Source organism: Corapipo altera, unplaced genomic scaffold, assembly GCF_003945725.1.
Source record: "Corapipo altera isolate COAL_440 unplaced genomic scaffold, ASM394572v1 60995, whole genome shotgun sequence".
NCBI classification, from domain to species: Eukaryota; Metazoa; Chordata; class Aves; order Passeriformes; family Pipridae; genus Corapipo; species Corapipo altera.
This window is the reverse complement of record NW_020885121.1, coordinates 54,301-81,475: the sequence shown is the minus strand read 5'-3', so window position 1 is coordinate 81,475 and position 27,175 is coordinate 54,301. Positions and strand designations below refer to the sequence as shown.

At 37.9% G+C, this 27,175-nt stretch overlaps 1 protein-coding gene across 1 annotated transcript in view; it reads left to right on the top strand.

Moving 5' to 3' along the window:
• Positions 1 to 19: 19 nt before the first annotated feature.
• CCDC57 (coiled-coil domain containing 57) overlaps positions 20 to 27,175 on the top strand; it is a gene marked incomplete at its 5' end in the record, with an annotated part of 33,749 nt that continues 6,593 nt past the window's right edge. The window contains 8 exons of the mRNA XM_027669972.1: positions 20 to 205; positions 7,538 to 7,699; positions 12,238 to 12,424; positions 13,287 to 13,387; positions 16,879 to 17,107; positions 17,769 to 17,905; positions 24,018 to 24,140; positions 24,500 to 24,722. Coding sequence (XP_027525773.1) covers positions 20 to 205; positions 7,538 to 7,699; positions 12,238 to 12,424; positions 13,287 to 13,387; positions 16,879 to 17,107; positions 17,769 to 17,905; positions 24,018 to 24,140; positions 24,500 to 24,722 — 1,348 coding nt within the window. The remainder of the gene's footprint in view (positions 206 to 7,537; positions 7,700 to 12,237; positions 12,425 to 13,286; positions 13,388 to 16,878; positions 17,108 to 17,768; positions 17,906 to 24,017; positions 24,141 to 24,499; positions 24,723 to 27,175) is intronic.

The following is a 27,175-nucleotide window of genomic DNA, read 5'->3' as shown; positions in this document are numbered from 1 at the left end:
CCCCCCCGACGGATGATGGTGGGCGGTGTCCCCCACGGACACGAGCCCGCCCCTCGGCACGGCCCTCCCCGCCGCGGCTCCCCGGAGACGCGGCGACGTCCGTGAGCGGAGGGACGGGCAAGTTCGTGCCGGGAGGAGCCGGCCTGCGGCTGGACTGCTCCATCAGAAGACACTGCGGTCGCACAGCATTTCGTCGTGCCGCAGGTTGTCTTTCGGAGCTCCCGACGCGTCGCTTGTGCATCTCGCGTCCTTTTCTCTTTCTGGGCACACTGTCTTTCTGCACCCCTCTGGCTAAGTGTCCTCCGTGTGCGGTTCCTGAGTCCAAAGCATGATCTTGTGCTTCTCTCTACTGCCTTCCTCTAAGGGACTTGACCTCAACAATCTGCCTGCCATCTGCCCTTCTGCCTCAGAACATCTGACCCTCTGGGTCCTCCATGGAACCTTCCTTCTGGGCTCTGCTTCCTGCCTGCAGGTTCTGTTGGCAGAGTTTTCCTTCATCCCTACTCAGTTGTCTTTTTCTCCCTTTCTGCTCTGCAGACTTCTAGTCCTGGAGAGTACTTGATCCCTGCCTTGCCAGTAGCATTCCCATTCTCCATCTGTGTGGCTGTCCCTTCCTGTCATCCCTGGGGATACTTGCTCTAGGGACACAGTGTCAGTGCTCCTCATGGTGTGTTGCCCTCTATTACACTCCTTGGACACTCTCTAGAATATGTAACCATGTCTCAGTCCTAGAAGCAATTATTTCTTCCCACCATACTTTGCAGTCCCTTATGCCTCCTAATCTTCTGTCTGCCCTGAATAATGGGCCTGACACCATACCCCGTGTAGGATGCGATGTACCCTGCAACATAGCCCACCACATGCTATACCCAAGGTATGTCCCTGCTACCAGGTTTCTCTTGTTTGTTGTTTGGTCTTTATCCTATCCCCCAGCTTCTTCTGTATTTTATCTATTTTGGTCAAATTATAATGCATGATGTATATTTGCTGTTTCATATATCTGACCTTACTTGTAAGGTAAACAGCAAACCAGCCTCCAGGAGTAAAGAAAGAGACAACACACAAGTGATGCTAACTTGTATCACTGATAATCATAATTTTTTCGAGGAACTGTATTGACTGGTGGTCACAATACTGTGCCTATGCTGACTGCTTGTTTCATCTTGACTTGTAGCACACTGTGAAACAGCTGGAAATAAGGATAGCAAGGAAGAGAGAAGCAAGTTCAGCTTTTTTATACTTTGAAGAAAGTTGTAAAGCTTTACACTTCTTTGACAAGTAGGGGTTGTATGGAAGTCCAAAGGTTCTCAATTATTACTCTTTTCTTCAGGATCACCTTGCTCTTATTTGGTTGAAAGGTGACTAGCTCAAACATGACATTTTTAGTACGAGCAATTGCAAAGTCTCCACTGAATCAGATATGCCAACCACATGTGTGTGATTTACAGCCAAGTTTTTTTTTTGGGGGGGAGGGGTGGTTTTGTTTTGAGTGGGGTTTTTTTTTGTTGTTTTTGTGGGGGTTTTTGGTTGATTGGTTGGGTTTTGTTTTCTTTTTTTTTGTAAAAGAAGCTGACATAAGCTCCATTAGGCCCTTATGCGAGGGAGCAGAAGTACCTATCAATCTCCTCTTTCCGTATCTGCTGAAGTAAGTGGTTGGACTGCAATGGGTAATTTTGCTGGTTAGGTTATAGGGGTAAGCTATGCTTATGTGTAATATGTTCTTTCTTACGTGTATGCTGTTTCCTGAGTCGTCTTTTGATATCACCATATTTTGGTTTACTGTTCTTCTTGTGACTGCAAGACATCCAGGCAATTGGTGCAATTTATATTTAAAATTACATTGTTATTTACATTATAGTCATTATTGAAACCAACTTGTAATTATAAATGTTGCTGCTCTCAAGGGCAAAATGCTCTCTTCTTCTCCATTACATTGTATTTCTAAGAAATACAGTTCTCTGTGATGGAAAACAATAATTTAAAATTACAAGAAGGGTCATTAATTTATATTTTTATATGGAATTAATGATTCCTATGTTATATGGAACCCAAACTTGCCTCAGAATACCACTTTCAGTTTATCGGTAATTTGAGATATGGAGATTGAGAGGAAGATTGTTTTTATAGGAAATGGTGTGGTGCTTTTTAATTTTAAGATAATTGTAGAGAAAGACTGTAAAAGAAGTATAATTTTTCTTAACCACCTCTTTCCAAGAAAAATTGTGACTTTAGTTTGATAATTTCAAGGAAGCAATAGACTGGAGCTGTGGTCTTGTTTTTTATTCCTTGCACAAAGGTCATGTCTAATAATGTATTTTTAATTTTAGCTAATGAAACATACATCAGGTTTTTAAAAGGCGCTTGTGAAAGTATTGTGATGCCTTAATGGGTATAAACTGACCATAGTTTCTTGCAGTGCCTTAAGTCCAGAAAGCATCTCATAGGCATTTTTTATCTTTAATGTCTTTATGATCGTGGTGGAGGGAGGAAGTCAGATTTAGTTAATCTTTTTAACTGTGGTAGCCATCAGATGCATTTGGAGCAACTGTAGCTGAAAGGATGATACAGAAAGAACAGATCTTTTTAGTGTTGCATGCTATAGGAGGGGAGGCAGTACTGTTCATGAATATCCACAACAGTGACTTTTAAAGAAAACACTTATTTCTCCTTACCCAAAGGAAGAAGATATACTGTTTGTACATGGTAGCACAATTTGACCATTACCAACAAGAAGCAGAATATGAAGCGAAAACATAATTTTATTTTAATTGTCTTGGGGAAAAAAGTGAAATCTAGGCTAGCAGAATTGAAAGGCCACCAGATCATTGTGTCTTTTAGCAGGGATTGTTACTCAGTGTACTTGGGAAAAGCAAGTTGAATTCTTTTATACTTGTCATGTGCAATGATCAGAGACTCATTTTTTGATCCTAGATAATTAGAATTGTCTAGTTTGTTTGTGAAAAAATGTTATTTAAATTGTGGCATCCTTTAGCATAGAGATATTGCATTATATTTGCTGATCTGAAAATCTCTCTTTCATTTAAAGAGATTAAAGATCCACTATTTGAAAGGCATGCTTGTCCGATTTGTTCTGTGCATGCTTGTGCTTATCCAGAAGGGATTATCTGTAACCACTGACACAGAGTAATACTGCACAGTGAGAGAAGCTATATGGACTCCAGAGATTTGGGAAATCCAGACATCTGAGCAGAAATTACCATTTTTTTTAATTATTTTTTTTAGCCAATCATAGTGCTTAGAGATAATGTGGTTTTTTTTTTCTTCTGCAAAATTTATAATTAGATACTAGACAAATATGGAGAATAAACAACAGAAAGAGATGGAAGTGAAGCAAGTAAAAGGTTTTGCCAGTATCGGCACAGGCTCCCTGTTGTTTATTTTCTTTTTGGTTTTAAAACTAGGAGAAGACAAATGGGACACAGCAGTTAATACTACATAAAAAGAGAAGGCTGGACTGTGACTTGATCATCATAAATGTCTTGAAGAAAAGAGAAATAAGTGTGCAGTTTGTAGGGTGGAGGGAAAAAAACACATTTCTTGAGTTCTGTCTGCACATCATTCTTTTTTAATGTAACTATTGTCTTCAGATGTAATGGTGTCTTTGGGATTATCTTCTGATTAAAATGGTAACTGCTGTAAGTGCTGTAAACTGTTTTCGGTCAAACGACATTTATAATGTAGAGGTGGCTGGATAAGTTTTAAATAACTTTTTTTAGTTATTGTGAGTGATCTGAACAAGACTCTGGAATTTGTCAAAGGTCACTAAAAGATGTTACTGTGGTTCTGGAGTATATGCAAATTCATTTAAAGCCAGTTCAGGAATTTTACCTGGAGCATATGCTTTGGGAATGGAAGGAGGAGTTTGAGTCCTTTAGACCCACCATTGCCTCTTTGCCAGGCTGAGCTGAATACTGCTCACTGAGCAATACAGCAATTATTCTTCTGATCTGCCTTGCCCTGAAGAGTTTTGGGATGAACAAGGGAGTTGTAGAAGTGCCTGTCTAGACTACACTGAGACAGCACTTCTTATACACTTCATTTGTATGCCTAAATGTTGACTATAGCATTCAGCTTAATTCAGGTGAAGTGTAAATTTAAAAGCAAAATCTAGCAGAAAAGGAAAGTAAATATCCATTTAGGTGTTTGCGACTCTCCTGTTCTAGTTCACAGTTCTGTCTTTGTAGTTATATGACCAATCTTATCTAACCAAATGCAGTGGTCATTCAGCTACATAAAATAACTGTAATATTGAGTTGAAAGTAACCAGAAGGTTGCAGAACAGCATGATATCAATAAATCTGTTACATCTTGCAGGGATGAATACATAACTTGAAAGGGTTCAGTGTATCGTTACTGGTCACCTAAGTACCTGTAGCAGTATCAGCTCTTCGAGTTTGTGTGAAATCCTGACCTTACTGGTATTCTTCCACTGTATCTCACAGAAACTTTTTTGTTGATAGCAAATAATACTGCGGGAGGATAGGAAAAGATATAGAGCTGTATCTAAATGTATCTAAAAGATCAGATTTCTGCTGGTCAGGCCTTGTTTTGCCGTTTCTTCTTATGTAAATGAAATTTTTGGGTGGAGGAGGAACTCTGCTATACTTAAGTGGAGGTCCTGCACTACTTTTCAGCAGATCCTCTATATTTTGTATGCAACTTCTGAAGCATTGGTTTTGGATGTAACATATACTGTTATAATTGGTTTCAACTGACGAGAAAAAGATGTTATGGTGACTGTTTCTTTAGGAAATTATAACATCTTGTCTTTATAGTTATGTGTTATTGTTAAAAAAATTTTACATATGGATGCCTCATTAGTTCACCAGAGATGCTTTTTAATGTAAATTTGTTTTATTTTTGTTTATAGCTCTAGGAATAGTCACATAGGTCATCAACAGGAGAAGAATGTGAACCTGAAACTTCACATGGAGCAAAAATTTGAGAACTGGAAGGAGAGATTGATGTCAGAAATGGGTATAAGAATGTTGGAGAAACAATGTGGTATTGCTGCAGTGCCATCTAGCAATCCTTTTTTCAGTTTTATTTTTTTTAATTAGCGTGTTCTGGTTTAACATTGCTATAGTTGTATAAGCTTTTATTTTTTTCCTATTTTTTTCTACAAATTGATTATATTTATAATTACAGATTATGCCCTGCTTGTGTAGCAGCTGTTGCTTTGCTTGTCTGACAGCTGCCCCTTGTACGGAACTGCTAAGAATGTGTTTAGTAATCTGAGATTGTGTAAGATTATTTTATGTAGACAGCCCACTGCTAAATTCGTTAACCTTGAAATTGCAGGAAAGGTCAGCATGTAGAAAGCAGAGGTATACTTAGGCAAGATGGGTAAATATACGTTTTTTATCATACTCCTAATTACAAGGGTTTTTTTCACTCTTCTGCCTCTTATATTCCTGTCATTTCACCATAAAAGGATCATCTTACTAACAGTGAAATTTGACCTTCAACTGTGATACCATAGGGCAGAATTATACGACCTCTCTATATATTACAAACTTTAAAGGGCAACAAAACCTCCTTTCTTTGTTTTTTTACAAAAATGTATTTGATATTGAAATCTCTTCTATATATTTACATATGAATGTGTTTAATTGGCCTGTCAACCAAACCAATATATAATATAAATGAAGTGGTATTGTTGGACAGTTGTGTCTTGCGCCCAGCACCTGCTGATCCATGTCTCGCTGCCCTCGGTCCTGCTAAAATAACCCAGCTTCATCCAGGGCTCTCTTGCCCATTGGTTCCCCAAAGGCAATTTATGAATGTACCCAAAGAAGTATGAGCACTGCTCACCTGAGCAATACTAGAGAGCTGGCTTGGTTTGGAAGTTATTGTTGTGCATTGTGTGGTTGAACTGTAACGATAAAGCTGATTAGCTGCTGTCTGCAAGCACAAGGGTACAGCATCTTATATGCACGATTTCTCTTACCGCACTGGAGGATGAAAAAAGTTATTGTTTATGCCTTACAACTAAAGAAGCACATCTTCCATTGCTTGCCTTGCAGTCATTCCCTTTAATCTAACACATGATGTTGCATCAATTAACCAAAATCCCTTGTGATCTCATCCTCTTGTTTTCAAATTTCAGTTGTGACTTATCAACTGAACTTGTCGAAGTAGTATCTCTCAAACACTTTTTTCAATACCTTATCAGTTTAACCACCTGAATGGCAGCTCACTGCAACAGTTTAGTTTTCTGGAAAATCCGTGGCTTCTTTATGAACAGTTTTTCATACACTTACAAAACAGAGGCGTTGTGAAGCATGAGTGGCACACTTCCTCAGTGGTATCTTTACTGGTGTTTCCATGTGTCGCAATAACTTGCAGTATTGCTTTGGAGGAATTTCACAGCAGAATGACCATTCTGTAGTATTGTTCTTACTTGGGATTGAAATGTAAAGTCCTCTAACAACAGATTTTTGTTTTCCCAAGAATGACAAACCACATGACTGTTTTGATTCTTTTCATTTAAGTTAAAATTCAGGGAGCAGGGTGGGGAGGGAGGGAAGAAGTTTTTCCCATAGCTTCCTGTCTCCCAGCAGCCCTTTGTCACTTTGTCTCCAGAGTGGAAAACATGGTAGTATTTTTCTAACACCTTTTCAGTAATGCTTCAGTTTCCTAGCTCTTTAGTAGTTCTGCAAGTGTACAATTTAAAAGCATCTTGACTGCAGCCAAAACTTTCCTTTCTAATTGTAGTGAATTGTTTTGCTTACCTTAAACAATTAGACTAGTGAATACAAGTCTCTATAATGTACCTTTAAATTTTTTTCATGTGATTTGTTAGTGACCACTTTTTGTACTGTTTCTATTGTCATTCTGCAAAAACAGAGGGAAACAGTTAAATGTTTATCACCACTAGTTCCATATTTATATGCATGTGTGCATAAGAAGATGGATGTCTTAACTGCTTGTAGTAGACTGTACGTAATAAACGATATCCCTTTATTCATGTGGTTATAATCTAAACTTCACTTCTGTTAAGATTTTTTATCTTATATTTAAAATTTTCCTTGAAATCGTGGCAAAAAAAAGTTGAAGTAATTTGTTTTCTTTTTGTATAGCTCAAGACTGTTCTGCCCCATTTGCTGAATGAAATGTCCATTTTAAAAAAATAAAGAAATGGAAAATACCCACAACTTTTAGCACTGGAGAGAGATAGCACTTTTCTGCACCTCTGAAAGTTAAAATGAAGTTCAGTTATTTCTGTAATGCCTAGTCTTTGACGTATTACAGATACTCAGATGGCTGTAAAGGAATTGAACTTTAATGTCTGTAAGATGGTGGTTTTTTTCATAAAATGAACTTTTTTTTCTCCTCTCTCCCTGATGGTTATGGAATCAGATCTTATTTTGCAAAGGATACCGTTTGTCTGACATGTTTCTTTAAATTCCTCTTTGCTGTACATACCATATTAGGGTATGTACAAAAAACACCACAAAACATCCTTAGTTATTTATTCTGCTTAAATCAACAGGTTTGCTCTGTGTATCATAAGTATAAGCAACAACTGTCTCTTGGAGCTGAGCAAGAATGCATTCTAGAACAGAGTAAAATGCAAACAGAACTAAACTGGCAGCACCTCTGTGAGAATGCTGAACATAATCGGTATCAGAAATCAGAGGATCTAACACAAAGCCTGTTTTCATCAACAGAGGAGGTGAGAATTTCAAATTAACAGTTTCAGAATCATCTGTTGCAGAGAGACCTATGGAGTTTTTCCACTGTGGTGTTTCTCGGGGAAGTATGACTTTGATCTTCTTTCAAAAATATGTAAAATAGTAATTCTGTATTGAGCACAGCAGCTCATCACACATATTTGATCAGAGACCAGATTAATTTTCATGAACAATCTCTAATAGTGGCCTTTTCTCCCTTTTCATGAAATCAAGTCATCTTGAGAGATGTCACTGCTTTTCTCTTGCCATTGTAGCAAAAGAAGAAAGATCTCTCTTTCAGCAGCCCCAGGCCAAAAAGAATTTCAGATCACAGTACCACTTGAATTCTATTAAGGGAACAATATTAGACCTGGAAAACTCTGAGTATTTTTGTATGGGAAAAAAAAAACCTATTTTATGTAGTGTACAAGCTTCTGTTTCTGAAAAACTAAATACATGTTTGTTGTTTAGAGACTATTACACAATGGGCTATCAGCTCTCAATGCCAGATTGCCTAGTAAACTCATGGGTACAGAGGAAACACTTGTTTATGAAGTTTAGAATGCAGGCATTTACTCTGGTGTTATTTTATCATTGTCTTTCAAAAATGATTCATAGGCATCAATAGCTGCAGCATAGGAACACATGTGAGAGATGAATCAGCATTGTCCATTTCACATAAAGATTAGACAATGGAGCTAAATTATTTGTCTGTGAAGGCAGTTTTTGACAGAGCCAAAAGGAATGTGCTTAAGTCCCTGTGCTATGATTTAAAATATCTTTGATTTTTTCTTTTTTTTTTCTTCCTTTTTCCTTTTCTCCTCCCTTTCCTTTACTTTCTTTTCCTTTTTTCTTTTCTCCATCCCTTTGTCCTTGAGCTACTGGCATCCTCTGCTTTTCATCCTTTCACTCCCTCCTGGTTTGAAGCTGATCTACAGAAAACAGACTGCAGGTTGCATGAAGTGAAGACTCTTCTTTCTGCTTTGACTGTTGAGAAAGAACAGACAATATAAGCATCATTTAATCACAATATTTTACCTGAAGGAGGGAAACAGGTTAGACAACACTTATCATAGACACTAGTGTATACATTCTGAAATGACAACTTTATGAGCCTTGTTTCCCCTGGATTTACTGTAAGCAGTTCATCAGTTTCATATATATAATTCAAACTATAGTCATATCTAGCCTGGAATACACATAGATTAGATGTCACAGGCTCAATTATGGTTCTCATTTATTAGTCACTGGCAAAAGGAGCAAGCTGGATGTAGACAGTTGCTCCAAAACATGACAATGTACTGTACCATCATGCCACATCAGAATGGGAAGAATTAATTTCTGGAATGTTCCTGAGGCTCTGTGTCAGTTGCAGTTCAGGGTAGATTTTAAAGTTGTAATGTTAAAATTTTAAGGCAATGCTTCAAAATACTAATATGCCAGCTGTATAAAATAACGTCTTATATTTTAGTATCACAATTTTTCCTTTCATTGCTACCTATTAAAATACGTATATTTTAAAAATGCATTCAAAATTGCAAGCGTAATGCTGGTTTGAAGCCATGCTGAAGGATAATGCATTATAAGTAGAAAATTGTCTTTTGTAAATAAACGACAGTAAAGAGTGTACTGCAGTGCACTCTGCTGGGCAGCTACACGTGCTCAACAGTGAGCACTTCAAAGCATGTTACCAGAGCTTGCTAAAAAAAAGCAGTATTAAGCAAGCCTAGTAGTTCCTGAATGCAGGAAGTGTTGTATTCAGAAAGATACTTTCTGAAGACAATTTTTATCATAGACAAAAGTAGACTTAGCAAAAACTTGCTGTGGGGCTAGTTGTTTTTCCAATTTCATTTCAAGCTGTACTGATTTGCAAATTGATCGTTGAGATACCAAAAGAAGCAAGGTTGGGCAGGGGTTTTTTAGCTGTTTGCATTCGCTATTGTCTTCAACTGTTGTTGGCAAGACTTTGTTTTCATTGTCACACTTTTCTTTCTGTTGTTAAAATACTCTGGTTTTTGCACTTTTGGCCTGTAGGATAAGCAGTACCTATCTCAGCAAAAACTTTTTTGATTTCTGTTTTATGGGAAGGGCCAGTGTTTAAAAAACTAAATAACAAAAAAAAGTCTACTATTCTAAAGAACCTTTTCCTGTAATTTTTCTATACAAAATGAAGTGTAGTAGTCATTCTCAGCCTTTAATTAAGCAACAGAGATGTGAAACACAGGAGTGTGGAAAATCTTGCTTATAACTGATTTTTTTAGTATGACTTAGGTCATATTTGTCTAACTAGACCATGCTGATAATACCATAGGAATGCACAGATAAGGAAAGACTGCTTACAGTAATCCTGGTTTATTATTTGGTGTTCTCTCTAGACCCTTTTCCACTTACAAAAATCTGGAACAGTTGTATTTCTGGTTCAGACTGTGATGGTTCATGTTTATGTTGCAGGTTGAGATGAAGTCCAGGGCCTCAAAATTCAGAACACATCTGGGAGATGTATTGGTACCTCCTGGTGCCTTTCCCCTCCTCACCTTAACAACCTCGGAGAGATTGTAAAAGCAGAATAGACTATCTTCATCTTCTACATACCCTGTACTGTTAGGGCAGAAAGAATATATAGGGCAGCCATTGCCTTTATGACAGGGAAATTTAATTTGAAGGCCATTAGTGTTCCAGATCACACTCACAGAACAGACTTACGACTGGGGAAATAAGGGGATTGAAGGAAGGAGAGAATAATGGAGAAGATGCAAAGGGAGTAGTGTTTGAGGCTGTGCAAGGCATAAATGTTGAGACTGAAGTGATTTGCTCACATATGTTTTATGTGCAGTGCCTCATCGATTGCCATGCCCTCTGAAGAGGCAGACTTGCTGCTTTGCAACGATTTAAGGTTAGGGTTGAATTCAGAGAAACATTTAAAATTAGCAACATTCAATACAAATGCTCCAAACACATTTCACGATCTTTTCAAAAACATGTGATCTGGATGGTCTGTGAATTAGGATTTCTTTAGTGACTGGAGGAGTGTATATTCTGCTGTTGCAGAGCTTTCTAACACTCCTGTACCAAATAGTATCTGCATTTCTTAGGTGGATGATGACAAATGTTTCTATCAGTGAGAGAGGATTTTATAGGAGCGGAATCTAAATTAGGCATTCTCTGTTTGGATGAAACCACAGTTATAACACACCCCCGTTGGTCTAACCTAACTTCTTTAAAAATGTTTGCAGACACACTTTGAATGAAGAAACAGCAAAAGTTAATAATGTCAGGACCCTAATACCATAGTCCTTATATCCCAGTGATCCTACTAGATTTTCTCCCCTGAAGATTTTGCTGGAATTTCAAGTGACCAGAAGGTGTGTTTTCCAATCAATATCTGTGCATTTTAGTTTTTGATTTTTTTCTCACATCTGGTTTTCCTTTTTTTTCCATCCCCCAAAGCTGCAAATTTGAAAATTGAGGAGGTATAAAGGAGGAAGGAAGCATTTTGGTATTTGTTCTTTTTCCTAAACATATGTAACTGACTACTGTTTGGAGCTAGCAACCTTTGGTAGGACAGACTAAAGCAGTCCTTCTGGCTTGTGATCTAGAGGATCTCACATTTTTGCCCATAAAGTGATTAGGCCATTGCTTTATGTACACAGGGCTAGATTTCCAAACTAAAATTTCCGAGATAATCTTTAAGGTTACATGCAACCCATGAAGAAAACTGAGCAATTCCCCTTCAAAAATTTAAGAAATGGAATGATTCTGGGATGTGTTACACTATAAGCAAGCTGCTCATATTTTACTGATATAAATAAGGTCTTTCACAGTAAAAGGCACCCTTGGCAATCTGGGGTTTGTCAGCCTCTTCAGTTCTGGAAGTCTATATTGCTTATCCATTCAGACTTCCACCATGTATATTAAGGGAAGATAGACTTCAAGGCCTTTATGAAGGTAGAGCTTCGATCATTATCTGTCAAATGTTCCTTTTACAATGCTTGTTGTTAACTTATCGAGCTAACATGCGAAGGAAAGACATTGCTACTTACTTTAAATTGAAATGCTTGACGGTTTTCTAGATACTGTTCGTTGTCCAATTATCTGGGTGTAGTCCATACACTCCTTCCCCTTTTTCTGTTTAGCAAAGAACATCCAGCCTCTTTATGTTACTGTGAACAGATGGTCTCTAATGACACTTTGAAGAATTTGACAGGTCAGAAAGGGGACTGCTGGTGAGCCAGTAAGTTCTTTAAGGAGATGGGTGCATGGAAGAGGCAGAGATAGCACAGTTACAGAACAGTGACAAGACAGAGCCACCTGTGGCCGTGGTCCTCCCCAACTATGCCTCCTTCTGTGATGTTCTCAGCAGAACACCTTTTTCCCTGGCAAATCCTCAATAACCAGATCTATTTCTTTTCCTTCTATGGTTCTTTTCTCCCACATGTGTTCATGGGTTGTAAGTTTTAGGATCTGTTTGCGTGGTGTGTAGAGACAATATGTGTTGCCTGTCAATGAAAGGTTCTTATTGCATTGTACTTTTATTTTCCAGATATTTCAGTATGATGATAAAACTTCTCTGTGCAAAGATATTCCTGCCTCGGAAATAAAAAAGCTGCAGAAGCAGAATGCCAGCCTTCGGGCTGCTATTGCACAAATGAGGAAAGAAATGGAGAGTCTTGATGAGCAGATGTTGTCTTCTCTTCCTCTGACAGAAAACAGACAGCTTGTAGAGCAAGGTAACAACTCTTGCCAAAGACCTTTAAATTCAGTAAGGAAGTGTAGCAGTCACAGTCACAACCTATGAGGGCTATCCAGCCCATGGGTGTGTAAAACTCATTGCTGTGGGGTTCTCAAGATTGCACAATACATAAGCACACAGTGGTCTGAGATTCTTTATTACAAATTACTACAAAACTATTATTAGTAAAAACAAATGCACACATAAAGTCACTACGAAATTACCACTAGAAAAGCAAATGTGTATATATATTGCAAGAGTAAAGCAAATATATGTATATTACAAGTTATGACAGAATTCCTGCTAGTGAAGCAAGTATATAGAATCACAGAATTGTTTGCGGTGGAAGGGACCTTTAAAAGTCTCCTAGTCCAAACCTCCCTCCCATAGGGGTTTACAGTATATCCGTTTACAGTATATCTACTGAAGTGGTGTACAAAAGGAGGCTCGGGGGGACTTTACCACTCTCTACAACTACCTGAAAGGAGGTTGTTGTGAGGTGAGGGTCTATCTCTTCTCCCAAGTAATAGGCAATAGGACAAGAGAAATGACCTCAAGTTATGCCAGTGCAGGTTTAGAGTGGATATTAGGAAGAAGTTTCTTTTTGGAAAGAGTTATTCAAGCACTGGTGCAAGCAGGTGAGGAAAATGGTTGAGTCACCATCCCTGGAGGTATTTCAAGGACATGTAGATGTGGCACTTGAGGACACGCTTTAGCAGTCAACTTAGCAGTATTCTATCAATGGTTTGACTTGATGATCTTAAAGGTCTTTTCCAACCTAAATGATGCTATGATTCTAGACATGTATATTCATGAGACAATGTTCTAAAGCAGCTGTTGCTTTTATACTCCTCTTTTAGGTTCAGTGAGCACAAACAAAATTTCAACTGCAACCGCTTTGAGCAACATCAAAGTCAGCTCAATTAAGCTGGACTGTATAGTAAACCCAGACACAGAAAAGGTATGAAGAGGTTTAAACTACCTAAAATATCTCTGTATGTGTGTGTGTGTATGTAATTAAATGCAAAGCACGTTATTTTTGTTTGAATGCATACTATAAACTGAAGTAATATATGCTTATATGGCTAGTTAGATGAGAGCCAGCAAAGATTTTTTTCAACCAAACTTGTGGTCATTCTTTCTAGGCAATAAATTTTGACGAGTCACCCCCTGGCACAAGTCATTCCTGATCTTTCAAGCCCGTCTTGATTTTTTTTTTTCCCCACTTTCAAATGCTTAAACTACTGTGTATCACATCTTCAAGTTTCCCAGTGTAAATCCGTTATTGTAAATCCAAATGCGACTCAGTATGACCAGGAGAAAGTTCCACGCCCCAGTGCTGTCTTGAAGCACTCACCACCCACAAAGGAAAAACCCACTGGCTCTGAGAGTGTGTTTTGCTCAGTTCAAGGGTTTACAAATGTCATTCCCACTGTGTTATTTTAAAGAGTAGTGAAAATATCATCAATAATGTGTGACAGTGGCATCTCTTGGAAAAAATAATAATGGAATTGAAAACTGGGACAAATACCTAATACTGTGTAAGGAGTAAGTCTCTGTATGTTCTCCTCTTCCTGTCTCCCAGCAAATTCATGGTGCAGTAAACAGTCTGAAGTAAGATAGTTTAAAATATGATTCAAAAATAATGAGTTTCTAATTGTCATCTGTGAAATCTAACAATATCTGTTTCATGCTTTAATCTTATTGTTAAGACTCACTAGTAACCATCTAAGTTCAAGAAAATTGAAATAATAGCTAAGTAATAAATAAGCATGAGAGGTCCCAATTACATTAAAAGCTAAGAGCTTAAAAAACTGAATCAATATTAATGTTTAAATAAAACTTTGGAGCATTGGGAACCTTGTGTGAAAAAAATGCAAAACCTGCTAGGATCATGTTTAATCTTTGCTGAATATAGAAATATTTTAGAAATATGTTTTCTCATGCTGTCAAATCATATTTTGAAAATCATTGTGTGCCAGTACAGACAACTCAGATTTATTTTTTCTCTTTGGCCACTTCCAGAACTAGGTGAAAACTAAATTTTATACCAATTATTCTTTTTTTGTTGCTGAAAATGTTTTACAAACTACTGTCCAAGACGCATTTTCATTTTCTTTGCATTTCTTTAAGTCGACAAAGAGCCTTCAAAGAAAAGTAAACAGTGACTTTGCCTTGGAGACTGTAAAATAGGAAATGAACATTCTCTGTTCCAGAGGTTAATCCTTTGCTTCATGATGCTAAACTATAATAGAATGCTTATAGCTGGATATGAGAACAGGAACATTTTTCAGGCAGATGTGCACCTTCAGCATGAAATGCTGAATTAATTGTGCTTTGTATATATGGACATGTACTAAATATTAGATGTGCAGGCCAAAACTTCAAGTGAATAAAATGCTGGATTTGTACTTAATGCTGTCTTCACTGAAGTTGAACTATTGTTTCCTGGCTATTTCTGCTGTCTGCTTTATTTTTTTCTTTCTTAGTGCATAACAAGCCTTCTTAGACATAGACTGGGAGCTGGAAACAGTCCTGAAAATATCTTAAAAATAATGGGCAAAACTTCATTAGAATTTCTTACTGGATTCTAGAAGTGCTTATCTTTAACTTTCTTCTATACTGTCTTTGTACTTCTTATGTTTATTAATTGCATGCTAAGGATGTACTTAAGGCCATGAAGAAATACAGGCAAAAATATTTCTACCTCAGTGAGTTCAGAATCTGTTGAGCAATAATGGTAACTAAACATGGGTGTGCAGATGTGAAGAGAACCACAGCAATAGTTTTCTTTTTTCCACTTCATATAACAGAGGTTCTGTGACCATAATCTAGAAATTATAAACTCCGGGGCTAAAGAGGAAAGTTTATTGTGGAAACTAGTAAAATAGGCATGTAAACTTCTGTGTGTATGTATATTTTTCTTTTGTATCAGCTCTGAGGAGAGTTTTTCCTCCCACTCTTTTTTAGTACTTATTTTATCAGTGTTTTCTCTCTTTTATACTGTAGAATATTGCTCTGGAAACAGATCTAAAGGTAAAAAGATTTCTGAGTTCCAATCCTAGCTCTTCAGTTTACAATCTGTCACTGGAAAAAAAAAATTCTGTTATGCTGTTGAATGTTTTTCTGAAAAGTTCAGGAAAAATAGAAGTTTAAGCAAATGGTATTCCTTGCCCCAGCCATGTGATGTGCTTTTGCCTTTTGGTCTGGTGAAGGTGGAACAGTGTGACAACCAGTGGGGCTGTAATGGGTCATTGCCTTCATCTCTCTTTTTGTTGAGCCTTGCTTGTTAATTTCACTGTTCCTATGATGAAGGGAGAATGTAATAATTTGTGGCTACTTATATTAATTTCTTTTATATAAATTGCCAAATGTGTGCCAGTGGTGTTCCTTTTTATTTTTTACTTTGCTGTCTTTCTTAGTATTTTTAGATTCTAGTCTTGCACTAATTTTTTTACCATTCTCCCCATAGTGTTTGTAGAACTGTGTGCTTTCCATGTACGTTCTCAAGAGCCTTCCTTTTTACGGTAAAACTCTCCAAAGGAATAAGAGAATGGGAATTGCATGGCACGCTAAGGCAATGGTGTTTGGGTTTTTTGTCAGTATGGATAATAGCTTTCAATGTGTACTTCTGGAATCGTACTGTACAGGGTGATTTACTTGAAAACTGATTGGGGTTGCACAGTTAGTGTAGTACACTTCTAACTAATTTATATATAGAAGAGTAAACATACAGATGAGTAAGAGTTTTGTAAAACATTTTTAATGCATGGGATATATTTAGATACTTGTGGCAATGTGTGAAATTTAAAATGTCTATAGGGGAGATGATTTGTTCAGTGAATGATGAGTATTTAAATGGATATCAAAAAATGCCCTTTGTGGGGGCTGAAAGAGGCAAGTATATAGCTCTTGAAAAACAAGGATTTACCTTTTGGGTAAGTACTTTTATCATTATGTATACGTGCAGGTGGACTCAGGTTTGCAGAGACAAAACAGACTGTAGAATCTTTGCTTTTCATTCTGCAGCCTTTCTCTTTAAAACAGTGTTTTAAGTCAGATCTACCCCTCGTGTATGTACACAATGATTAAACAAAGAAGAGTTTGTGGCAGATTGCTATTTGCTATAAAGTGGGGGGGTTTCCACATTTTATCTTAAAATTGACTGCTCTTTAGTTTACAGTTATACAGTGTTTATCCTATGTGTATTATTTTACACTCACAGTTGACAGTATTTGTGGGGATGTCTCAGTCTGTTATGGTGTTTTGCTCCACAGTTTCATTTGCGTATATTGCTAACAAAATCTTGGAAATTGACTCAAAAAAATGGGTGGTAGACTTCAACTTTACACTTTTTCTTCAACTGGATTCTAATGTGTGTTTCTGCAAATCTCTCAACCTTCAGACCACACTTTCAAAATATTCATTACAAGCACTATCTGTTTTATTCAGGGGCCAGAACCCAAAGTTCTTGAAGAAAAGATAGTAGATCTTGGACAACAGTTGCCTGATGTAGGTCCTGATGTTGAGCTTCAATATGGTGTCAAACATGCTCTACAGGGAATGCAAAATAAACTGAAGGAAGCAGCAAGAAAAATCTCAATCCTAAACCAAGAGAAGCGGCAGTTGATGGAAATGGGAAACAGACTCAAGGCAGAACTTGGAATGGTGTTAAAGGAAGGTAAATTTATTCTACAGAAGAGTGCTAACATATATGTAGAATAAAATCTGGGAATCCATTCTTCCTTTGAGCTGGAGAGAGCTAGGCTTTAATATGAAAACAAAGTGCTGGACCTGACTGGTCCTTGATCTGCATGGTTTGTGTGAGACTGTGGTACTAATTGTTGCCGGTAAGATTATCCTTTGATAGGCGCTGCTAATATAGAACAGTGAGAGTCTGTATGTAGTAACTTTTGTTGATTAACATCATAGATGAAGGACTCCCTGATGCCTAGATGTCAGTGTGGGAACTGGAACTTGAACTAAGACTTTGTTTATGAGCAGAAAAGAAGTAGTTTATCTCTTGGAATAAAAACTAATGTTTTAGGAAAGTGGAAGAGAAAGCAGAATAAGTTTACTGTAGCGCAAACTTGAATTAAGAGTATATATAATGTAAGAAGATTTCACAGTGGATATTTATGTTCCATGTACAGTTTCTCTAGCAATAGAGCAAAGGAAAAAACCACAAGGCCCATTTCTGCATAGCATTGAACCCATCTGCAGTGAGAAGGCCTGTGTTCTGTGGTTCATTCCTATCTGCTATAAACACTTGCTGAGAATGTAATATTGATGACAAAATAACAACAAAGAATGCCTTCCTTGGTATTTTCTCTGCTTTATAGGACTTTGGCATCCTGTCGGCTCTAAACACTGCACAGTTTGTATTGCCTCTGGTAGTCTGCTTCCAAGAGAACTTGTGAAAAGAACGCAGTGTCAGCTATCAGCTCTAAAACATCTACAGCACAAACTCACAACACAGGTAATTATATGCTCTCTGAAATATAGTGATAATGATCCATTAAGCCAGTTCAAATTTCATGAATGTAACTTTCCTTAAAATTCCACATTTAAATGACTCTTACTGACTTTAGCTCAAATCTATCTTTGGGAGATTTCATAAAATCATAGAATATCCAGAGCTGGAAGGGACCCATGAGGATCTTTGAATCCTGATGCCAGACAGGACAACCTAGAAGTTAAACTGTGTATCTAAGGGCATTGTCCCAAATGCTTCTTGAACACAGACAGCCTTGGGGCCATGACCACTCTCTAGGGAGGTTGTTCCACTGCTTGACCACCCTCTCAGGGAAGGACTTCTTCCTAATATTCAGTCTGAATTTCCCCTGATGCAGCTTTAAGCCATTCCCCTGGATCCTATCACTGGACACCAAAAAGAAGAGATCAGCGCCTCCTACACTGGTCCCTATCACGAGGAAGTTATAGACAGCAAGGAGGTCATTCCTCAGTCTTGTCTTTTTTAAGCTGAACAAGCCAAGTATCCTCAGCCAGTCTTCATAAATCTAGCCCTCTGGTCCTTTCACCATCTTTGTTGCTCTTCTTTGGAAACATTCTAATATTTCTATTTCTATATCCTTCTCATATCGTGGAGCCCAAAATTGCACACAGTACTCAAGGTGAGGCCGCACCAACGCTGAGTGTAGTGGGACAGTCACTCTTTTGGTTGTTCAGCTGTGCTGTGCTTAACGCACCGAGGACACGGCACTTTTGGCCACCAGGACACACTGTTGACTCACATTGAGCTTGTCAGCAACCAAATTCCCCAGGCTGCACTTCATCCTTTTGTCCCCCAGTGGATACAGACCTCCAGCATTACACTGTCCTGGGTACAGAATCCATCATCTTTGCTCTTATTAATTTTCATGTAGTTGGTGATTGCCAAGTGTTCCAGTCTATCACGATCTCTCTGTAAGGTCTCTCTACTCTCAAGGAAATCAATGAGTCCTCCTAATTTAGTGTCATCAGCAAACTTACTTGGTGCAGACTCAATTCATGTGTCCAAGTCATTGATAGAAAGAGTGAAGAGAACTAGCCTTAAAATTGAGCCCTGGGGAAAACCGACAGGGACTGGCCGCCAGCCAGATGTTTCCCTCTGCTTAAGGGGTTTCCCCAGATGCTTAAAGGGTTTGGGACTTCAAAAGTAAGATTTTTAAACATGATCTTCAGCCAAGGTATTTTAGAAACACTTGTTGGAGCAATAAATGCAGCACCTTACGAGTTTTATAAAGCTTAATTTTTAGTAAGTGAGGAAAGGCCATTTGACATATTTGCAGTATGTCCTAAGATAAATGTTAAAATTATTAATCAATGAGCATATTTTCAAACATTCACAATGGTGGGATTTTAAAGCACCCACGTCCAAATTATTGTAATTGCACCTTTCCCATAAATGAAAGCAGGATATGTAGTTAACCTGTCTCTTTTCTTTTGTAATTGAAATACAACTTTTAATGGTTAAATTGCAGCTTTCATCAGAGACAGATGGATAAGTCCTGGCTCCCCTAGTAGTTAGTGGCAAACCTCCCAGTAACTTCGATAGTCAGGATTTCACTATGTACTTTACTTAATTGATCAGCAAATTTGTTCCTGTGAGTATTGAGTCAGAGCAGCTGATTGTTGTAGTTTTGAGGGCAGTAAACAATGTTCTTTCAGAAAGAGCGAGATTGTTGCTCTGAGGTATAAAACTCCAGTAGAATTATTAACCAAGTCCAGTTGGGGAAATACTTCCTTTGGGAACTGCTCTGGGCAAGTTGTTCCAGTGTTTGGTCACCCTCACAATAAAGAACGTTGGCATTTGGTTGGGATTTTTTGCCTTACACTTCAGCAGAGTGTCCTATACTTCTTTCTGCCCATTGCCTCACTCTTCCACTGTATAGCACTGGGAAGAGTCTGGCTCAGTCATCTTTATCTCCTTCCACCCTCCTCATCAGGTGCTTATACATGTTGAAAAGATCATTCCTGACCTATCTCTTCTGGAGGCCAGCAAGGCCAGCTGCCCCAGCCTCACTCTGATGTCAGATGTTCCAATTTGCTGATCATCTGTGTGGCTGTTTGCTGTTTGTGGCTATTGCAGTATGTCGATGTCTTTCTTGTCCTGGGGAGCCCAAAAGTGGACACAGTACTCTAAATGTGGTTGCACCAGTGCTTGGTAGAGGGAAATAATCACCTCCTGTGACCTGCTGGCAGTGCTTTTCTTGGTGCAGTCAGGATGCTGTTAGCCAAAGGCCTCATGAATGCACCGCTGCCTCCTGTCCAACCTATAGTACACCAGGTTTCTTGTTTCTTTTCTGCTGAGCTGCTTTGCAAACAGTCAGCCTTCAGCATATTAGATTGAAACTGCAATCTTCTCTGCCTTTGGGGTTAAAAATCAGCTGAATTTAAGCTAATGTCCTCTGGAGGATCCTGTTTATTTTTAATTCTTCCTTTATGTATTCTTACTTGTCTTAACTGAAATCAAGAAAAGATTTGAGAACCTTTTTGTGGGTTATTAAAGTTCATCTATGAATATGTCGGAGATTGAAGTTAAATGTTTACCTTTTTACATACTAAGATCTCTAGTATTATCTCTAGATAATATGAAACTCCACAGGAGATATTCCTATCATATTGTCAGATTACACTAGGAAATCACAAATTTAAGTAATTTACTTGAAAATTTTACCATCTGAATACATTCGAAAAATGTCTTAAACATTTTTATACCTAGACACATTCTAAAAAGATAAGCTGGAATAACCACACATTCATGTTGAGCATGCCGTCCTGTGGGGGTTTTAGCCCAAAATCATTACTAATTCTTCAGATGTTACCTGGTTGGCCTAGGTATAATACAAAGTATATGAACCATCTGGTCAGACAGTTTGAATGACAAAGGTGAGGTTCTTGAGAAAGAGCCAGTGGAAGTAAATTCTAATTAATATTATATTTTTCTTACAGTTAAGAGTGGTGCTAAAGAAAAAAAAACAAAGCATATTAACCTCTGTAGTTGCTTGGAATAAGTGCTACAAATTACGTAAATGGAGGTTAAGTGACTCAGCTGGTTTTTGGCAATTTAGTTATGCTGAAAACAGATATATTTTTTCCTGTGAAGTAAAACAGCACTTCAGATTGTACCCATGAGGGATATTATTTGAACTAATTACAAAAACTTCTGAGTTAGTAGATCTAAGAAAATACTGTAAAAGTTTGAAATGCAAAGATCATCCAGCAATTAAATTTGAGAACAAGTACTGATGGGGTCAAGTTCAGTGTTCTGCTAACAGGTCTTTAGGCAGACAGTTAGGCAGCTTCTGCACAGGTTTGCTATTACCTTGGAGAAAGAATAGTAGTAAAACCAGGTAGTACTAATTTGAAGGGCTCAGACATTTCAATATGAAAGGAAAAGGCTCTCCAAGCATCCAAAGTATGCAACAGTATTTCAGCCAGAAAAGGCATATTATTTGGGGAAGAAAACAAGTACGTATGTTTCTTGGCTAAGGTGAATTTGTTAGATTGAATCTATGGAAACATTTTGGAATATGTTCTAAGGGAACCTGACAGGCAAGAACTCTGCATTTGGACATCCTGTCCCAGGTATTTGCATTTCTCTTAGCTTCCTCCTAGCAGAAGGTATCCAACAAGAGAGGCTCTCTTGTCTGGTAGAGAAAGGTTGCCTGAAGTCCAAAGGCTGTGTTGTTAAGAGTCAATTAGAACCAAATTTGAACAGGTTGCTTCAGTGAAAATAACTCCCTGTTCTTCTTTACTGCCCATTAGTCAATGAAGAAGTTTTAAAGGTTGCAGTGTGAACAAACATTGTAGACCATCGATCTGACAGTGATAAACTGAAAATGCCATCTGCTCTACCTTTCCACAGCTAATGGAGACTTATTCTCCCTCGGATATAGTAGATAGTCTAAGACAACAGAAATTGAGAACTGTAAAAGGTCAGCCAGGCAAGTGCAATGTGTGCTGGAGAATCTGGTATATTTTAGCAAATTTATCTAATCAAGTTCTTTTGATGTCAAAAGTATTAGTGAGGGCATGAAAAATATGATTTAGGACATATAGTGAAAGCCATCTAGGTTTTGAGCTGGGAAGATTCAAATTACTTGAGTTCTGTGAGAACACATCTGGTAATGCAGCACTGTTTTTCAGCTCTTCATTGACAGTCTGAGGGCATGATCAAGAGCTGTCAGAGCAGCACCGCCACAAGAAGTATTAGCATCTTGTTGTAGCACAAGGAGGGTCCTCAGAGAAAAGAACTGAGCATCAAATAAATAGCCTCGCTGGCATATCAATGACACATCTTATGGGACAGTGGTATGACCTTCTTCTGGAGCAGGAAATCTTTAATTTCTTGTAAAACTCCAAGGTGGAAAGTTCAAATCTGGTCCTCTGTAACAGTCCTCAGCATAGGATTTTGATCTTCCTCTGTGAGGTTTCAGAAGGGAATAGGTGAGGCAGCTGTTACAGTGTGCCGAATGCCTGGAATGTGGTCTGCCAACAGGAGAACTTACTGTGGAATGCTTCAGCATGCTTGTTTGTTTAGGATGCTTGTGAACATCTTATTTACTTAAAGTTGCAAGCTTGGCATCCTTTGTTCACTTGAACTTTCAACTCACTGTTTCAGAAATAGTGATCTTCCTAAACTCTTTAACACTGGAAATAATTTTTACGAAGGAAATTAGGGTAGAGCAAAGCATTTGAGTAGACCTCTTGTAACCTGTTTTTTCCATCTGTACACTGCTGGGATTGAGTCTGAAAAAGACTAGCTAAATGCTTACACTAAACTTATCTAAAGACGATTTCCAGATCTGTGCAAAATTCCCACAATTCAAAACCACATTTTTTACAACTTCTTTTTTCTTATTCACCTCTTTTACTTTCTTTCACAGCTCATCTTAGAATTTAGCTGACTCTTAAATAAAGACCAATGAATATTCATCTCCCATCCATCCCAGTCTTCTGTGGCCTTATTTTTAATGAGCTAGATACTGTGTTTGTATTTTTCTACACATCTCATGTCTCATGTGTTCTGTTAAAAATCATTAAAGATCATTCTTACTTTTGTAAGAATAAATAGATTTTAAAAATACAGTATGTCCATGGCACTTGGAGAGGTAGCATTTGACTGTGAGTTTCCAGCTGGTGTGCTAAATTCTGGGAGTAGTTGTTCAATCTCTTCAGCTGATGGCTTACTTGGAGGCCATGGCTGAAGTGGCTGTCATTGAGGATCTTTCCACCTCTGGAGCCTTTGAAAACATCATTTGTCCAGACTAGAAAGCATAGCCCTTCTTATATCCAGGCTATTCAGTACTCTAATTCCAGGCTGCTCTTTACCCAGAACAGACCTGCTGAGGCTTCAGCTCCTGCACTGAAGCTGAGCTTCAGGCTGACCTTCAAAAACTACTGTTATTCTAGTTTAGGTATTTTTATTCTAGCTGATCACTCTTACTAGCCAGGCTACATTTGCTCCTGTGTTCAAAATCATCATCCTTAACAAAAACTGAGAGAATTTATTACTGTCATAGCTACAGGAATTTCACTGTTGGTTATTTTATATGATAGGATCATGTTTTGTTTCTTTAGCCTTAAATATATAGCAAAAGACTTTGATGCTTATTTTCATCTCCTTTGAGAGGGCTGAAGTAGTTTGCTTTTCATCAAATCTCACTTTAATTACTACATGTTGAAAGTTGGTGAAACTTTGTGGGGTAAATTAGTTTTTTTTAGTTGCTGACAAATTACTTTTCCACAGCTGCCTTATTTTAATTGGGTTTTTTGGTATTCTTTTGGAGTTTTTCTTCTGTAATTTAACCATGAGAAAAGACAAAAGCAAAAAATGACCCTGACAATATAAACCTGAGTAACAAGCAGAGTGATAGTAACAGCACCAGGAAATATAGATTTTGAACAGATTTAATACAAGGTTTATTAGGAAGGTAGTTTGGCCCTGTTGATCTGAAGGGAACATAATTTTTTATGTTCCTTATTTTGATTATTTTAAATCTAGCAGTGTAACAGCAAACTGAGCTATAAATGTATTATTTTTAGAGACCATGAGTTACTTGTGTAAATGTAATATTTCGTATTAGAAGCTGCAATATGCAAGGCAACAGCATCCCTTGAGGTTCTCTTCTCTAGTTGCCTGCCCTGGCTTAAAGGAAGAAGAAGCTCCAAGCAACTGTGGGGAAGAAATAGAATTGCCATCCTCTGAGGTACAGTGCAGTTTTATCATCAGTGTAATCACCTTAAGTTGGACTTTTCAATTGGAATTGCTCAACATCTCCTGGAAGACTTAAAAATCAATGTATTTTTTAAATTATTAATTTTTCCTGTACAAAATAGCATTTGTTAACACTAGATAAACTAGGGTTTCTCAATCACTGTCAAGATGTTGTAATTAATCTCGTACAGCCTTTCAAAAGTAAAAATAATAGTTTTCTTTTGTCTTGCCTCTTGCTGAAACCTGGTATCTTTCCAAGTCCAAGATGCCACTATGAAATTTAACCAATTTTCAGATGTCTTTGATGTGAAAAGTATGTATTTCTGTAAGATTATCTTTGAATTTGAACAGGTTCAGCTAGATTTCTCTATTGAAAATCATGGGCCAGAGCAACAAAAGGCAAATGCATCCTCAAAGATTGTTCAAAGTCAGCCACTCAGGCAGAGTCCTAGTCAAGTCCAGCAGGTCCAGCTTTCTTCATCTGGAGCATATAAATTCTGTCAAGGTGTTTGGCAAACTTTAGAAATGGGATCAAGCCTTTCTATTCTCAGTCCTCAAAAGAACAGCAACCAAGGTAAGTCCGCTTTGTAAAGTAGTCACAGTATTTGACTCTTCTTGAAGAGTGGAAGTACGGTAGTGGAATTCTGTCCCCTTCCACTAATTATTTTACTTGGCTGCTGCTGTTGTTACAGTCCTATCATCAGAATCTGAATGAGTTACTTGAAGGGAATTCCACTGTTGCCATCAGAAGTAAGAATTAAGAGGAACATCTATACAGCTCTTTGGTTTTAATGCCATCGTTGCAAATACTTCTCCACTTCTATTAAATACTCCTGGAAATTGCAAATTCTGTTTTGACATAGTCTAAAACTTAGCTGAGGCAGATATGAAAGTGTCTGTTTGAGAACTGCACACTCTATGTGTTGCCAAGTAACTGTTAGATCAAATTGTAATTTGGCAAATCCTTGCTTAATTGTTATTTTTGTAGCAGGTTAATTGCTACAATACTCCTTAATGTGCTAAGACCTGAAAGCCAAAAGTGACATCATGGGCATAATGTGGTATATGCTGTGGGCACAAAATGAACTAGGTATTGATATTCACTAGAGTTTTATAGTCCAGTGCAACAAGTTGGAAGAGAAAAAAATAAAAGCAGACACATATTCTTATATGTGAGACAGTGTCAGGGTTAGGATGAGAGGCAAAGGTAAAACCTAGGTCATAGACTGAACATTAATCAGTGTTATACGTCTACAAAAAGCACCATGTTCTTGAAATATTTAGCAAGAGCACCATTTGTAAGATGTGTGCAGTAAAGTGTAGCTTCTTAACAGGCAAATTGTAAAGGAACTTTTTAATGGTAGCTATTATGTTGAGCAGTGTATTGCAGATTAATATTACATCTCCCAAACTGTTGGCCTGTTCATGGAGTAATCCTTCATCGGCAAAACTTTGGGAAACTGTTCTCACACCTGCTGTGGACTGGACAAAAAGTAACAGACTTACAAACTTCAGGGATGGCTAACAGCAGGATGGCTAATAGCGGACTGTGTTCCCTAGAGAGATTGTAGACTCTTCTTTATTAAAGGTCTTTATAAGTAGACAGACAAACATTTCTCCAGAATGTTCCAAGTAAAGGTGATCATCATTATTCCTGAGATCTGACAGCATCTGTGGAATAATATGTCAGCCATTTAGCCTTTTCAAATGAGCTTTATATTGGCAATGACCTGTTACCATTACATGGATGCTCATGTGCCATTAACCACATATCAATCTGCAGGAACAAGAATGCAACCAGTGAGCTAAGGGATTTGTTCACTTCTATTTGATACTTGTGAGGCCACATCTGGGGACAGCGTCTAGCTTTGAACCCTCTGGTACAAAGGATTGACAAACAGAGTCCAGAGCAGAGTCACTAAATTGCTGGGGCACAGGAACACGCTGCATGAGAAGAGACTGAGAGAGCTGGGTTGTTGAGCATGGAAAAGAGTCAGTGAGTGGTGTTATTGCTGCTTTTTAACTACCCAGAGAGGGATTTTGGAGAAGACAGAAAAAGAGTCTTGGAGGTGCACAGTGAAAAGAAAAGAGGCAATGGACACAAGTTGTGTCAAGATATTCTGAGCAGGGAGGGATAAGCACTGTGACATTTCACCCAGAAGTCCTTTCCAGCCTATGTTACATCTACTTTTAAGTCAGTATATGGATGCAATGAACCATCTTTAGCAGTTCACAAGAAAAAATAATATTTTAAAGGGCTTTCAAAATGAGAAGTGGATTATAAGTGTATTTACTCACAAGAGCAGTCCGTTGCAGGGACAAAGTAATATGCATTGATAGACCTGTAGGACTGGAATGGACATAGTGCTGACAGTCATGATTCATGTGCTTTTTTTGTGAAGCTGGGACTGAAATAGGAAGAGTTATTTCAGGTCAGGCTTATATTGACAGGATAAGCAAAAGGATGTCTTTGAAACATTACTGATAGTGCCATGCAGTTTCGTGCTGTTGTATGTGTGATGCAACAGCTCTGGCAGCCTTACAAGGACATCAGTTTCTTAATGTCTAGAAATTTCCAGCCACTGTTGCAAAACCTAATGTAGATTTCTGGGGATCTAGAGAATAGCAAAAAGGAAAGGTGGTACTGCCAATGTGAAACAAGTGAAACATTAGTAAGGGCTGATATTTTCCTGAGAACAACTTTAATTTTATCTCTGCAACCACATTTATCTGAAGAACACCAGAGTGGAACTTCTAATTCAAATGTGCAGGCCCTGAAATGCTGCATTGCAAGAGTAAGATTTTAAAATGCTCTTTTTTGCTGCCTAGCTTTCTCCTCCAGGAAACCAACCAAAAGGTGTCCTTAATTCTACTAGAGTGAATTCTGCATTTCAGAAAACAAGATTGTGAAAGCAAAATTTTTCCTTTTGGAAGGACATCCCCTTAGAAGCAAAATATACAAAATTTTCAAGTTCTGATTTTTAGTAGAGGCTTGCATTATTTTTCATGCTTGAGCTATGGAAAATT